The sequence below is a fragment of the Melospiza melodia genome, chromosome 2 (genome assembly GCF_035770615.1).
Source record: "Melospiza melodia melodia isolate bMelMel2 chromosome 2, bMelMel2.pri, whole genome shotgun sequence".
In the NCBI taxonomy this organism is placed as follows: Eukaryota; Metazoa; Chordata; class Aves; order Passeriformes; family Passerellidae; genus Melospiza; species Melospiza melodia.
In genome coordinates this window covers 20,964,668-20,977,410 of record NC_086195.1, presented here as the reverse complement: position 1 = coordinate 20,977,410, position 12,743 = coordinate 20,964,668, and the positions used below count along the sequence as shown (strand labels likewise).

At 43.6% G+C, this 12,743-nt stretch overlaps 2 protein-coding genes across 4 annotated transcripts in view; one reads left to right on the top strand and one right to left on the bottom strand.

The window, feature by feature from the left end:
* Nucleotides 1–3,097: 3,097 nt before the first annotated feature.
* LOC134431559 (collagen alpha-1(I) chain-like) lies at nucleotides 3,098–4,126 on the bottom strand. The gene has a single exon (XM_063179569.1). It carries the CDS (start codon nucleotides 4,124–4,126, stop codon nucleotides 3,098–3,100), a length of 1,029 nt encoding a protein of 342 aa, XP_063035639.1.
* Nucleotides 4,118–12,743, top strand: part of SHROOM2 (shroom family member 2) — a 116,538-nt gene continuing 107,912 nt past the window's right edge. For all 3 annotated transcript variants that reach the window (XM_063147867.1, XM_063147862.1, XM_063147856.1), the window contains exon 1: nucleotides 4,118–4,343. In XM_063147867.1, the coding sequence (XP_063003937.1) occupies nucleotides 4,125–4,343 (219 nt within the window). In that variant the 5' untranslated portion in view covers nucleotides 4,118–4,124. The remainder of the gene's footprint in view (nucleotides 4,344–12,743) is intronic.

Below are 12,743 nucleotides of genomic sequence, written 5' to 3'. Positions count from 1 at the left end.
GGCTGGGTTAGATGGGGCATTAAGCAACTTGATCTAGTGAAAAAAGTCCCTTCCCACAGGACATTGGATTAAATGATCTTTTAAGGTCCCTTTGAACCCTTCTTACCATTCCATGATCCTGTATTTCTCACAGAATATGTACCATGGATCAGCTTTTCTCTTTTGGCATCTGAACTTAAATTGTCAATGTACTATGCATGCTGCAGGGCAAGAGCCTTTGATTTTGTATGGCTGAGGCAGAGGCACTTTGTCTCTTCACCAGCCTGTTGATGTTTGGTGGTTAGCTCCGGAAGGGCTGGTGCCAAAGTGGGAGGTTGTAAAGGCTTACCTCACCTCAGTTCTTTACTCTCTAACTATGAGTCAGGAGCCTCTACATCGCTCAAATTTCTTGGCTTCTGGGAAAAAAACAAAGCCCTCCTGACACTGTGATGTCCAGCACAATGAATGCCCCCAGGTCTGAGAGTAAAGCAGCCTATTCTAGAGCCACCCTGCAGGTATCCTCTGCAATTGACTGCAAGGTGCTGTGCCTTAAGGAAAAGATAGGTTTTGTACAGCCACAAAGGTGAAACAGGCTGTGCTTTAACATCATACTGTGCCTGTTCAAATGAAATCCTGTCATAAAGTAATTTATTCACAGTTTTCATAATCTCAGTGACTAAGTAGGGAACTGAGAGTTTTAATATGTGCAACAGAAAGAATGGAGGTTGAATAAATTCTGTAGAACAAAATTTCACTTGAAATTGTTAATTAAGCTTCAAGTACCAAAGTAGGATGACATGAAGTACTATGGGAGGAGACTGGTTTCCTGCAGAAAGCTTTTTGTTTCCCACATCCCACACTGTCTGGGGATGTGGGAACCATTTCCTAATAGAAGTCTGATTGCTCCTTTGGCACAGCAGGAGAAGGCTCTCGGATAACTTTTGTGTATCACAGTGAAGCATCTTTGATACATGTATCTTTGGCACATATTTTTACACTAAAGGATCCCTTTCATACCTTGCTGGGGATAGCTGCATCATTCTCTGTCCTCAGTGTGAAAAAGTGGTCTGTTACTGCCTTTGATATATTTATGGCACCCTGATGTATCCTGCATTTCTACCTTCTATTGGTAATTTCTGTGTGCTCAGAAAATACTTGACAAGAGAAAAAGCTGAGGATTTGGTCACTGAGGCTTTTGTTAGACAAATACAGTTATCATTGGTTCTCTTATCACACAAATCAAAAGTAATATTTTAGAATCCATTCAATAAATCCTTTGTTCTTTATGACTATTTGAAACCTTACGAAGACTGGCAGAAGCTGTAGAAATTCAAGTAATAAAATTATCACAATATTTTAAGAAGAACAAAAGTAGAAGTCTCCAGCTGAGTTCTGAATAAGCTTCAGATTTCACAGAGAGGAAGGATATAAAAGAAATTGACAGAAATTTGACCAATATGACAAAAAAGATTTCCTTTATTGCTTTGGCTGGTCAAACATATCTAAGAAGAACTTTGCTTTGTGGTCTCTTAGTTAATATTGATAACATCAAAGAATAAAAGGCAAAAAAGGTGTCATTCAAGATAAGGAAGTCTGATTTCTGAGCTGTCAGCCACAAACTGAGGATCTGCTTGACAACTGTGTCGGGCTATCAGGTTCTAAGCAAGCATTAGCTAGAAACTTCTTCTTTACTGAGGTTTCTCTTAACCAGGAGTGTGAAAGCTTTGCTCACCAGGGCTTTTGTTAGGCAAATACAGTTACCATTGGTTCTCTTATCACACAAATGAAAAGTAATATTTTAGAATCCATTCAGTAAATCCTTTGTTTAATATGTGCAACAGAAAGAATGGAGGTTGAATAAATCCTGTAGAACAAAATGCCTCCTTTAGGCTACTGCTTTCCCAAGAGTTACACGTCCACATCTTCCACTGATGTAATTACAGTAGCAGAATTTGACAGTTTTCAATAGCTGCCAGTTCCTGGTTCTAGATTTTCCAGTTTTAAAATCTGTGCTCAGATTTCCTCATCATGCTTCAATACTGAATTTTTAAGACCTATTCTAAAAGCCAGAACAGTAACGTAAATCTTGCACTTCTATAGACAAAAAAATGTTCAAGATGAAGAATTAATGTTTGGCAGTTGAAAAAGGGGGGATATATACAGAGAAGACATTTTTTGGTATCAATATTTGCTCTTCTCATTAGTAATGTGAGCTATTTAATTTTCATTTCAATGTGCTTACTTGGGGATACACTAAAGTTTAAATAATTATTTTGTATCTTCCTTTCATTATCACACTTGAAGAAAACAAATTGCATACCGCAGCTCCTTAAAACTTCCAGCTATATGTTACTGAGTACACATTGCTGTGAAGACAACTTGATATGTGTTACACAAACATTAAATGAAGACTGTGTTTCAGATTCCAGGAATTGGAGACAGGACATGGGGAAAACTACTTGAATTTCTGCTTACCTATATGACAGAAAATAATTGCAGAAAAAATCTGACTGAAGATCTGTGAGTCATTAGAGACCTTAAATAACTTGATGCATTACCTAGGTTTGGTATAAGGTTTGTATTTTGCAGGATTCTCATAAAAGAATGCATGAGTTTGAGTACTCCCTCCACTATTCCTTCTGTCCCTTAATCACAAGTGAACAACAATCATCCTAATCATATATTTTTCTTTTTTCTAGATGTTCGCCACATGAAAAAGTACTTTGAGGTTCACTAGTCTTTCACAAACGAAAATAGAGATTTCCCCTCTATCTTAGATCAAGCAGTAGTTTGCCTGTTTGGCAGTGAAATGCCAAGGAGGATTGTGTGTTAGCGCACTGGTACTCCAGGCCAAGCCTGGTCCTGATTTAAGGCACTGAAACCTCCTATAAAGTGATTCAATTAAACCGGGAGAATTGCAAAAAAATAAGTATTTCGCTCCCAGCCTCACCACTAACTCAGTGAAGGCATCAGGCAAACCCAAACCCTGCATTTATTTCCCATTCAAGATTTGCCTTCAGATTAGCACTTCTAGTCCTGCCTCGCACTCTGCCATCAAACTTTTTTTAAAATCTGGGACTCCAAATCTCTTCTCTATTGGATTTCTTTGCTGAAAGCTTCACCTGTGTTTCCCGCCGGTTCCTGCCGCTGCCCGGCCCGTCCGTTGTGGCGGCGGGAGGGGCCGGGCCGGGCCGGGCCGGGCCGGGCCGGGCGGTGCCGCGGGGCTGCCGCTAGAGGGGCCGGCCGGGAGAGCGCGGCCCGGAGCCCGCGGCCCCTCCCGCCCCACAGGTCGTGGAGGCAGCGCGGGCCGGGAGGGGCCGGCGGAAAGCTCCTCCTTCCTTCGGTCCCGCTGCGGCTGCCCCTGACCTGCCCCCCGCATTGCCCGGCTTCCCTTCCCCGAACCCCGCGGCGAGACGGGAAGAGCCGGCAAGAGCCGGCCCCCTCTGCGCTCCCAGCCCCGGCCCCCCGCCGCCTGGCACGGCGGAGGCGGGGCGTTCCTGCCCGGGGGGCGGCCGCAGCCGCCGGCCGCCCTTTCACCCCACCCTCCACCTGCTCGCCGCTTTTGTTTGGGAACGGGGGCGGAGGGGAGGCGCGGCCGCCCCTGCTGTGGTGGGGTGACCCGGGTACGGCCACGGCCCCAGGGTGACTCTGGGCTCACGGACCTTCTCGCCGCTGCCTTTGTCTGGCGGCCGGCCCGGGGCTGCTCCCCTCTCTCCCCTCCTCCTCCTCGGCCGGGGGATCGCGCTGCAGGGCTGCCGCTCTCTGGGAGGGGCGAGCGGCTGCCCCGCTGGTGAAACGCGGCTTTCGTCCTCTTTCCGAGGCGAAGGGGAGGCGGGGGCGCCTCTCCCCGCCGCGCTCCTGCCAGCACCCCGCGTTGCTCGGCGGCATTTGCCCCGCCGCCAAGTTGCCACAAGTTGGTGCCGCCCCCCCGCCGCCGGGCTCCGGCCTCGGCGCGAGACAATACCGCGGGCTGCGGGGGAGGAGGAAGGGGAGGGGGCGGGCGGAACAGCCCTCTCTCGCCGCCGATGGGGCCGGGCCGGCCGGCGCTGCGGGGCGGGTAGGTGGCTCCGCGGGCGGCCGCCGGCTGGCGCGCACCGGGGAGCGGCCGGGAGAGGCGAGCCAGCCCCGGCGGCGACGGGCGCTCCATGGAGGACGTGGGGCTGCGGGGCGGACGAGAGCGGCTGGCCGTCGGCGACCCTCGGCTCGGCGGCGGGCTGGTGGAACCGGGGCCCGTCATGGTGATGGTGGAGCAGCGGGCAGCTGAGGGCTACAAGCTGGTGGAGGTGCAGCTGACCGGCGGGGCTCCCTGGGGCTTCACGGTGAAGGGCGGACGGGAGCACGGGGAGCCCCTCATCATCACCAAGGTGAGCGGCGCCGGGGCGGGGGGAGGTGGGTCCGGCCGGCTCCATTTTGCCGTGCCCGCGGCGGTGACAGCCCGGCCGCGCCGCCCGCCCGCAGTCCGGGGCGCAGGTACCGCGGGGCAGCGCGCTCGGCGCAGGTGCCGCCAGCCGGGGCCGCTCTGGGCCCCACGGCCGCCGCCAGCGCCCGGGGAGCGGCACCGGAGCGTGCGGGGCTTATCCCGTCAGCTCCGGGGGCAACAGGTTGCTGGGCGCAGGCAGCGTGGCGGCTCCGCTCGTACGCCCCAGTGAAGAGCCGGCGCCGTCGTTGTGGCGCTGGTAACTGGCTGGGGGACCCGAAACCCTCTGCTGGGCTGGTCCCTCCCTCCTGCCCTCCGGGCTCCTGGCGCAGAGGGCATGGAGACTGAAACTCGCGGCTCCGAGGCTGTTCTATCCGCTGCCGTTGCACTTGCAGATTCTAAGTAATTAGGATAGCCTTTGTTTGTCCCTTCTTCTTTAAACAAAACGATCTTGTGTACAGTGATCAAATCCATGCACCGAAGCCGAGTAGAGGGACATGCTTTGGTATATATGCACTATCTGGTTGCCTTCTTTTTTTCTCTTTTGTGTTTTTTTTAATTGGTTTTTTTTTTCTTTTTTCTTTTCCTTGTCCTTTATAGCTTTACTCTCAGTGTACTGGACACAAGTTAAAGAAATGCTTCACGTTTTTTAGAATACTTTTTTCATCTGGATGTGTTTTGACTTAAGAGCCCCCATTCTCAGTAATTGTTGGTTTTTGCAGTTAAGACAGCTTTCATGTTGCACAGTGAAAGCACATGAAAATAGATCCATATGTTGTAGTGAAAAAAAAGTCACATTAGAAAAGCACATTTTGCTCAGCATCTGTCAGAAAGTTATATACATGCTTTTGTCTCCAAGTCTTCCGGACTCTGCCTGTTCCCATTTTGAAAGTGCCAGAGAGTGTCAGAGGTCAAGAAGTCCTGGTTTATCTGCAACAGAAATTTTACTAATCTTATTTTTCATCTGGTTTTGTTGTGAGTTTTCTAGTTGGTTCCCTTCTCCCACCCTTGAAACAACTGTGTTATGAACTTTCCCAGTGAGAACTTTTCAAACCATCTGTTTCTAGATCACTTCCCTAGTGCTGTTTTCCAAGGAACAACAGTCAGTGTCAGATGTATAGGCTGAAAAATGACTGCAAGAGTGTTGGCTGCTTACCACTGTCCAGAATTAGGGAACAGCAAAGCTGGGAGCATTTGAGAGAAGGAGAGCAGAGCTATTTTTCTATGTGTGCACCAGCTATTAAGTTCCAATTCAAATAATTCCACCTTTCTGCTAATGGCTAATAAATGCTACATCTAAAGACTGATCAGTGATGCTTATTCATAATGTTACGTAGGCATTAAGTAACAGGCATAAGTATTTGTGGCATGAGGATGTGGCTGTGGTATGTGGAGAGAAGTGAGTGTGCCTGGGAACCTTTTAAACTGGGTCTGTTGCAAGGGAATAATTAAGGAACCACACAGCTGTGCTGCTCTGTGTGGAAGAGCAATCTGGGTCCATCTGTACAGACCTAGGATTAAATTTTGGAATATATTTCTATTTACCCTTGGATGCAGTGGTATAGAAATAGTTTTGAAACCAGGGACTGAAACTTGTGTGCCTAGGACTATGATTTTTTATCTGCAAAATTTTCCATCTTGATTTGGCCCACCCATCACGGTGTTTTGGTTTTTACTGTACTGCTTCTAGTGGTGGGAAGAATAATTTAAAAGAGAGTGGTTAAAGCAGCCCCTCCTTGCAGGAGATGTAAGGTTTCTCTCCTCTCAGCCTAAGAGAGCTCTGACCTTGTTACCCTGTTCCTGAGTGAGGATCATTGGGCTGCCAGGATGAGGAGATGCCATTTCACCCGTGCTTCTCTCTGTGGCCCGTGTCCTTCCTTCTCAGAGGACTGATGGCTGGTCAGTGGGAGACCCAGGAAAAGCCAGTGGACTAAATCCTTCAGGACAGCTGTGGAAAACCTCCTGGGTTTGTGGATTGAATCTGTGCTTAAGCCTTAGCTGGCCATAAAGCTCTGTCTCACTCCAGTCCAGAGCATCTCTGGGGAAGTGAGGGTGGATGACGACAGCTGCCAACTCTTCGAGGAATGTGACAAGGTGTGAATGGAGTCTCAGATAGCAGCTGCTTAAGGGGGATTTCTAAAATTCTGCTTGTCTCTGCGCTTTTACAGTCTCAAAAGCAAGATCAGCCTTTGAAGAAAGTTGCACCTTTATGTAAATGCTGAGAAGTCTGTGTTTGTAAATATTTGCCACTTTATTTAGCATATATGGCACAACTGCCAGAGAAGTAGCACCAAAAAATACTGTGATTGAAAAATTCATGAGTAAATACATGGTGTTCAGCACTTTCTCTGTAATACACTTCTCCACTTCTCTGATTGTGTGGCTATTTCACTTGCTGATAGGAAGGGAAATGTTTTACTACTATCATGGGGAGAGTCTAGGGCAAATACTGGCAGTAACTACTATTTGGGAATATTTTAGAAATTAAGTCAATTAAAAGAACAGTGTCTTTTGATCCACCAAACTGCCAATAATGAGAGAAAGCAAGGCAAGCTAAAGAGGAGAAAATGTGTTCAGCCTTGCCGGGGTGTAAGTGTGTGCTCAGCTGCTGGAGTTTTGTCCCTGCTCATTGCAGCGGGGTTGCACTGGATGACCTTTAAAGGTCCCTTCCAGCCCAAACCGTTCCATGATTGATGCTGTGAGGGAAGTGCTTTGCCCCGGAGAGGTCAGTGCTCAGTCACACTGCTGGTGCCCAGCCGTGGGCCCAGCACTTTCAGGGTGGGCAGCTTTCCCCATTCACAGTAGCTTTTCTTCCTGTACCTGACACAAGACTTGGATAAATAGTCCAGAAATAGAACCAGGTAGGCAGAGTATCAAGTTCACCTGCCAGGCACAAGCCTTTTTTTAGTTTTTTTTTTTTCCTTGCCCTTTTTGTTATTGCAGCAATAGGTACAGAGAAAAATGGTGCATGATACAGCTTGCTCGATCTTTAAACATAGCTGGTCGTCTAAAGCTTGCCCCACCCAAGTGCAAATGGTGTTGCTAATATTTAAGAAAAAAGTCTTTTAGCATTGTCACTGTGTTGCATACCACTATTTTTTAAGGTCCCTTTAAAAAAATGCTTTACATTTTTTCTGATCTCTGCATGTGTGTGTGATAACATTCCAAAAAAATTGCCCAAAGGCAGCTTGTTCTTGCCTAATTTGACATCTTAAAAGAAAGGACTTGCTTTTTATGGCAGCATGCATATTTCAACAAAAGGTGAAATGAGAACTTAGAGGACAGTAATTAGAAGTCTCAGGAGCCTCAGTTTGTATTTTCCTCTTTTTTAGAGAAACAACATCTGAAGAGGGAGGTCTTATTGGAAATAATGAAAATGAAAAGTCAGAGAGCTCAAGAGTGAATTTCTTGAAAATCTCCCATAGCTGCATTGTCTTGATTACTTTTACTTTAAAAGTGCTCTTATCTGAGATGCCCAACTTGCAGTGTCAATCATACTATTGATTGTGGGTGGTGGGTAGAAAGTCATTCCTCTTCCTGTGCTAACAATATCCTTAAGAACTCTGAAGTTGTTCTGCAGTCAGCTTTATCCATATTACATTAATAAATATGAGAACATTCTAGTTCATGCATTTCAAGAAAGATTGATGTATCATTTAAATGACTTTCTCTTTAGTATCAGCTTTACAAGAGCCTACAGCTATACCTCCTCAAGCTATGATCTCATTGCAGTCTAATCAAGGCTGAGCTTGGCTGGCATTTCAGCAAGATTTCCAAGTGAAACCTGGACTGTTGCAAGAAGTTTTGTTGTTGATTTAGTAGATAGAGTTCTTGTGTCCTGAATCAATGCTGAATTCATGCCCCAGCTGGAGGTGCTGCCTTTTAAAAAGGAGTATCAGACTCAGAACTTTTATTTTCTTTATTCCACTGCACTTTCCTAATGTTCTTCTGTCTGTGGTTAGGTGTGAATTGTATTTTTTTTAACCTAACAATCATTTAAATTGTATAAAGAAATGCTTCTCTGTTAACTGGCTGCACGACTTCTCCATGTGACTTGTATTAATTTGTTGTGTCAGTAGTAAGTGATTACTGTTTTAGTTAGATAATTCTTTATTTTTTTGCCTTAAACACATAACTAAAAGCAATTACTTGCATCACCATACTGCAACAATATTTAGGGTGTAAAAGAGCTTTATTGATACTGTATACAAACTAATTAAAAAAAAGGACCTAATCAAACACAAATACCAGTTTCTTCCCCCAAGTTAGGTGTTTGAAGTGAGCTGCACTGTTGTAGACACTAACAATTCTTAAACTTGACTGTGAAGTTTGATGTCCAGAAAACCAGCATTTACCAGTAATCCTGTGAAATTCCTGACTGCTTCGACTTAAATGCAGCCATTTGTGTAAATAGCTGATTTATAAGTACTTAGGAGGCATTGTACTGTGGCCAAGAAAGCATTCTAATCTAGGTCTCTGTATCCCAACAAATTTCATTCACTTCCTTCAGTTCTAGAAAGATAATACATGGAGGATTATTCATTCTGTTTTGTTTTCTGTTAATTTTCTTTTGGTCATCAAACCCAAGTAGAATTACTGACCTGTATGTGTCAGAATTTTAACAGGTGTATTAGTGAACAATTATGGAAGAATGTATCAGATCATGTTCTGTGTTTCTTTTGGAACGTTTATTCAGCTTCTTGTCTTGCAAGAGGGGCTTATGATCTGAGTTGGATCTTTTTGTGTTGCTCAATTTGATAGTTGAGAAATACTAGGAAATGTGTTTAAAATGAATGTTTTAGGCTTGAAATAGTATAATGTAGCTATTTATATTTTTCCCTCTGCCGAATATGTTAAAAATTGGGCTTTTTTTTCAATGCTATGGAAACTGTTCTGGGTGGTGCTTTCCTTGGAGGCTGGTTATTAGATCCCAGGTTTCTATTACTAGAAGAGAGGAGTTGGCTTGCTTTGATGCAGGAAGATCTTATTGCTTTTAATTTGGTAAGCTAGTTGATGAAGGGAATGGTCTCGATTTTAGTGCTTTAATGGCTAGTGAATGACTTCTTTAGTGTGACTGGTAATTGACTGGCAGAATGGTGGAGCCCACCACCCTCATATGTGGTGTGGAAGTCTGAAGATTGGGAGGTTGGGTTTGCAGGGTTTTTTTGGTTTCGGGGTTTTGGGGATTTTTTGTTTTGTGTTTTGGTTTGGGTTTTTTTGGTTGGTTTTTTTTTGTTTTTTTTTTGTTTTTTTTTGTGGATTTTTTTGTGTGGGTTTGTTTTTTTTGGTGATTTGTTTTGTTTTTGTGAGGGCTTTGACAGTTGAAATGGCACCAGTTTTGAAAGGTGCATTTATAAGTTATGTTGGATATTGCCACATGTGATCTAAAAGCTGTAAGGAGTTGAAATGAAAGGATAGTTTAAAGGCTTGTGACTTCAGAAGTCTCAAGTCAGTCGAGTTACATGTTTAGCAGTCAAACAGCGTGAGAGTGGGGTTTAATGGTGTGAGCCTGCAGTACTGAAATTGCAGTCTTTGTGCGTTTCACGCTACATTTCAGGGGAAAAATCTTCCAGAGGACTCAGAGTGCTCTGTTTAAAATCAGAACTAAGAAACTTTGTTACAACAAGTGAACTTCTAAGTTTTGGATGTACTGGTTGGTTCCAAATTGCTTTTTATCTTCTCTGCATTTTCCTCTTGCAGCTACTTGGGCAAAAACTGTCAAATTTATCATGATTTTTTAGTTTGAAAGAAAACACAAACATAATCATTCATGTCTGTGGAGTCGGCCAGAAGAATTGTGTGTTTTGTGGGAATAGTTACTGCAACAGGAGTGAGAGAGCTGCATTGACTGAATGTTTGGTCTATTTAAAGGACAATTTAAACTTCTCTGGTTGTTAGTTCATACATATGCTAATGTGTGCTTTTCAGTATGAATTTTGGATGCTATCATAGACATCAGCGTGGAAATAAGAGCTCTGCAAGACACCTCTAGTTGTTACTTGCTGTTATCAGAGATTTTGCAGTAATGCAATTTATTATCTAGATATCCATCATGTTTATGGTTTTCTTTGTTTCTTTTTTAAGAGGAAAACCAGTGTGGGTATGTGTGGTGTTTATGCATATGCTACATATGCTTTACTCAGTTACTCAATAGACTGTGCTTATTTTTATCAGCAGACCTTGGTTCATTGTGTGTTCTCCTGCTTAATGAGTGTTCAAAGTATGGGAATGTGGAAAGAATAAGGTAAATAGGAATTGAAACGTGGCTGTGAATAGATTAGAGGAAACAACTGTTTGGTAGTAACAAAGCCAGTATTTTATTATATGTGAGCTTCTTTCTTCTTAAGAAAAGCTATTTGTATTTAGTCTTCCTATGCATTTGTAATCTATACATAGAATAGCTAATATGTATATGGATCTAGTTCTGTGGGTCAGTTTGTCATAGAAGTTTGAGATCGGTCTTAGATATTAAGGAGATTTTTTACTTGCTGGGCATTTAAGAGATACAGTACATGAAGATTTTCACAGGTAAAGTAAAAATTAATGCAATTATACTAACACTTCATTTAATCTGTGAGGACTTGCTTTCAGCTGTTTATTTTGAACCTATTTGGTATTGATGCCTCTCTATAAAACTTAAAATAATTCTGCACTTTTGGGTTTGGGCTTGCTTTTAATTTGGGTTTTTTTGGGGGGTGTGTTTGGGGTGGGTTGCTTATCTTTAAGGTAAGAAACAACCTTGGAAGCTGTCTAATTTCATGTAGCACAATATTTTCAGTTTCTTAAGGGTTATGCAGGAAGTATGCTGTGCTCTCCTTATGCCCTCATACCCTCTCCAAGAATATTATCGCTACTCTGGGGGGAATTATTGGGAGTTGTAATTTTTGTACTACTTCTAACTTCACAGATATGGTCATATACAAGCAAGAGAGAATGTAAGGGTTTTGGAATGAGTAACTGAATGTTTTGTGTTTAAATGAATTCATTCATGACGGGAATAGTCTGCAAAGTTTTGAACTGGAATCAGTTTTCAAAAATCAACTTGATGGACTTGTGAATGTGTTTGTACCCTCTGTGTGTGTTTTGCCAAGCAGCAGACTTCTGCTGGTGTTGGTCCGGGTTTCAGATGAATGTTCACTGCAAGGAGATAGTTTTGAAAAGCATTTTGTAGTATTTAAATTAGACAGGACTTAGGTGCTCTGAATTGCTTTCTGGAGATGCCTGCCCCTTGCTGTCAGCTGTGTGAGAAGCTGAGGAAAGCCCTGGTGCCTCAGCACATACCTGGATCTTCCATGGGTGAAATATTACTGAGCAAGATTGTCTCTGCATTTGCAGTGTGTGTGTGCCTTTACCTAAAATATTTTTAAAAATTTATTTCTCTGATGGTTTCTGGCCATAACTTTTCTTTTTGGTTTATCAAGCTGATCAGGGGAGAGTTGTTACCTACCAAGGACAACATTTATGAACTTAGGAGAGAACTTCCTTCCTCTCTCCATAACTTAATACAGTATTAGTGTTTGGGCTCTGAATAATTCAGGGCATTTTTGGTAAGCACAGATCTCTTATTGCAGATAAGAGAATGGCATCTGCCACATAATTTTTTTTTGAGTTTTTTTAGTGGCCTTCTGGTGTATCTGAAGGTCTTTGTGGTGTGCTGAACTCCCCCAGACAGAAAGAGCCAACTTGATGGTAGATGCTGGAAATGCAGCAAATTGCAGCTTTGAGAAACCAAATAGCTTTTGTCAGGTACACAATTCTTGGGTTGACTCTTACAGTAGAAACAGATGGAGTTGAGTGTTTGATGATAGAAAAGAGGTGGTTATTTCAAAGTCCTCCAAACCCTGATGAAATGCCAAAATCTACTGAAAGGTTTGAGCTGTTTAGTCAAAAGCTCAGTAATACTGGCACTGAGGGGAATGCCTCACATCCTGTCCCTGTACTTCTCCTACCTCACCCCTTATAGAAAGGAAGACTTCCCCTCTGCCACAGCCCTGCCTTCTCTCCATGTAAATCTGTCCATTTCTAAATTGTTAGGTTCTTTGAAATGTTTAAATTCCTCTTACTTGCTTAGAAATATCTATTAACTGATATATGAGCTAGGAAACACATTATCACATTTCTTAGATACAGATTTTCTGAAGAACTGTACTTAATAATGAGGATTTTTTTAAGATGTAGAGTGGCCTGTTTTTCAAGGTGGTACAAAAAAGCATGGGACAAATCTTAGTGTCTGAAAGCTAGAAATGGGTAACATAGTTGGGAAATCTGCTTCATTGTTGAGGCTGGATCCCTTTGGATAGCAAGTAACAGTGCAGGTTCATCCATTCTTGCAGTCATTTCTCTGCCT

Bases quoted from the DNA above. Each gene is read 5' to 3' on its own strand.
- LOC134431559 (XM_063179569.1), bottom strand. From the start codon at position 4,126: ATGGAGCGCCCGTCGCCGCCGGGGCTGGCTCGCCTCTCCCGGCCGCTC.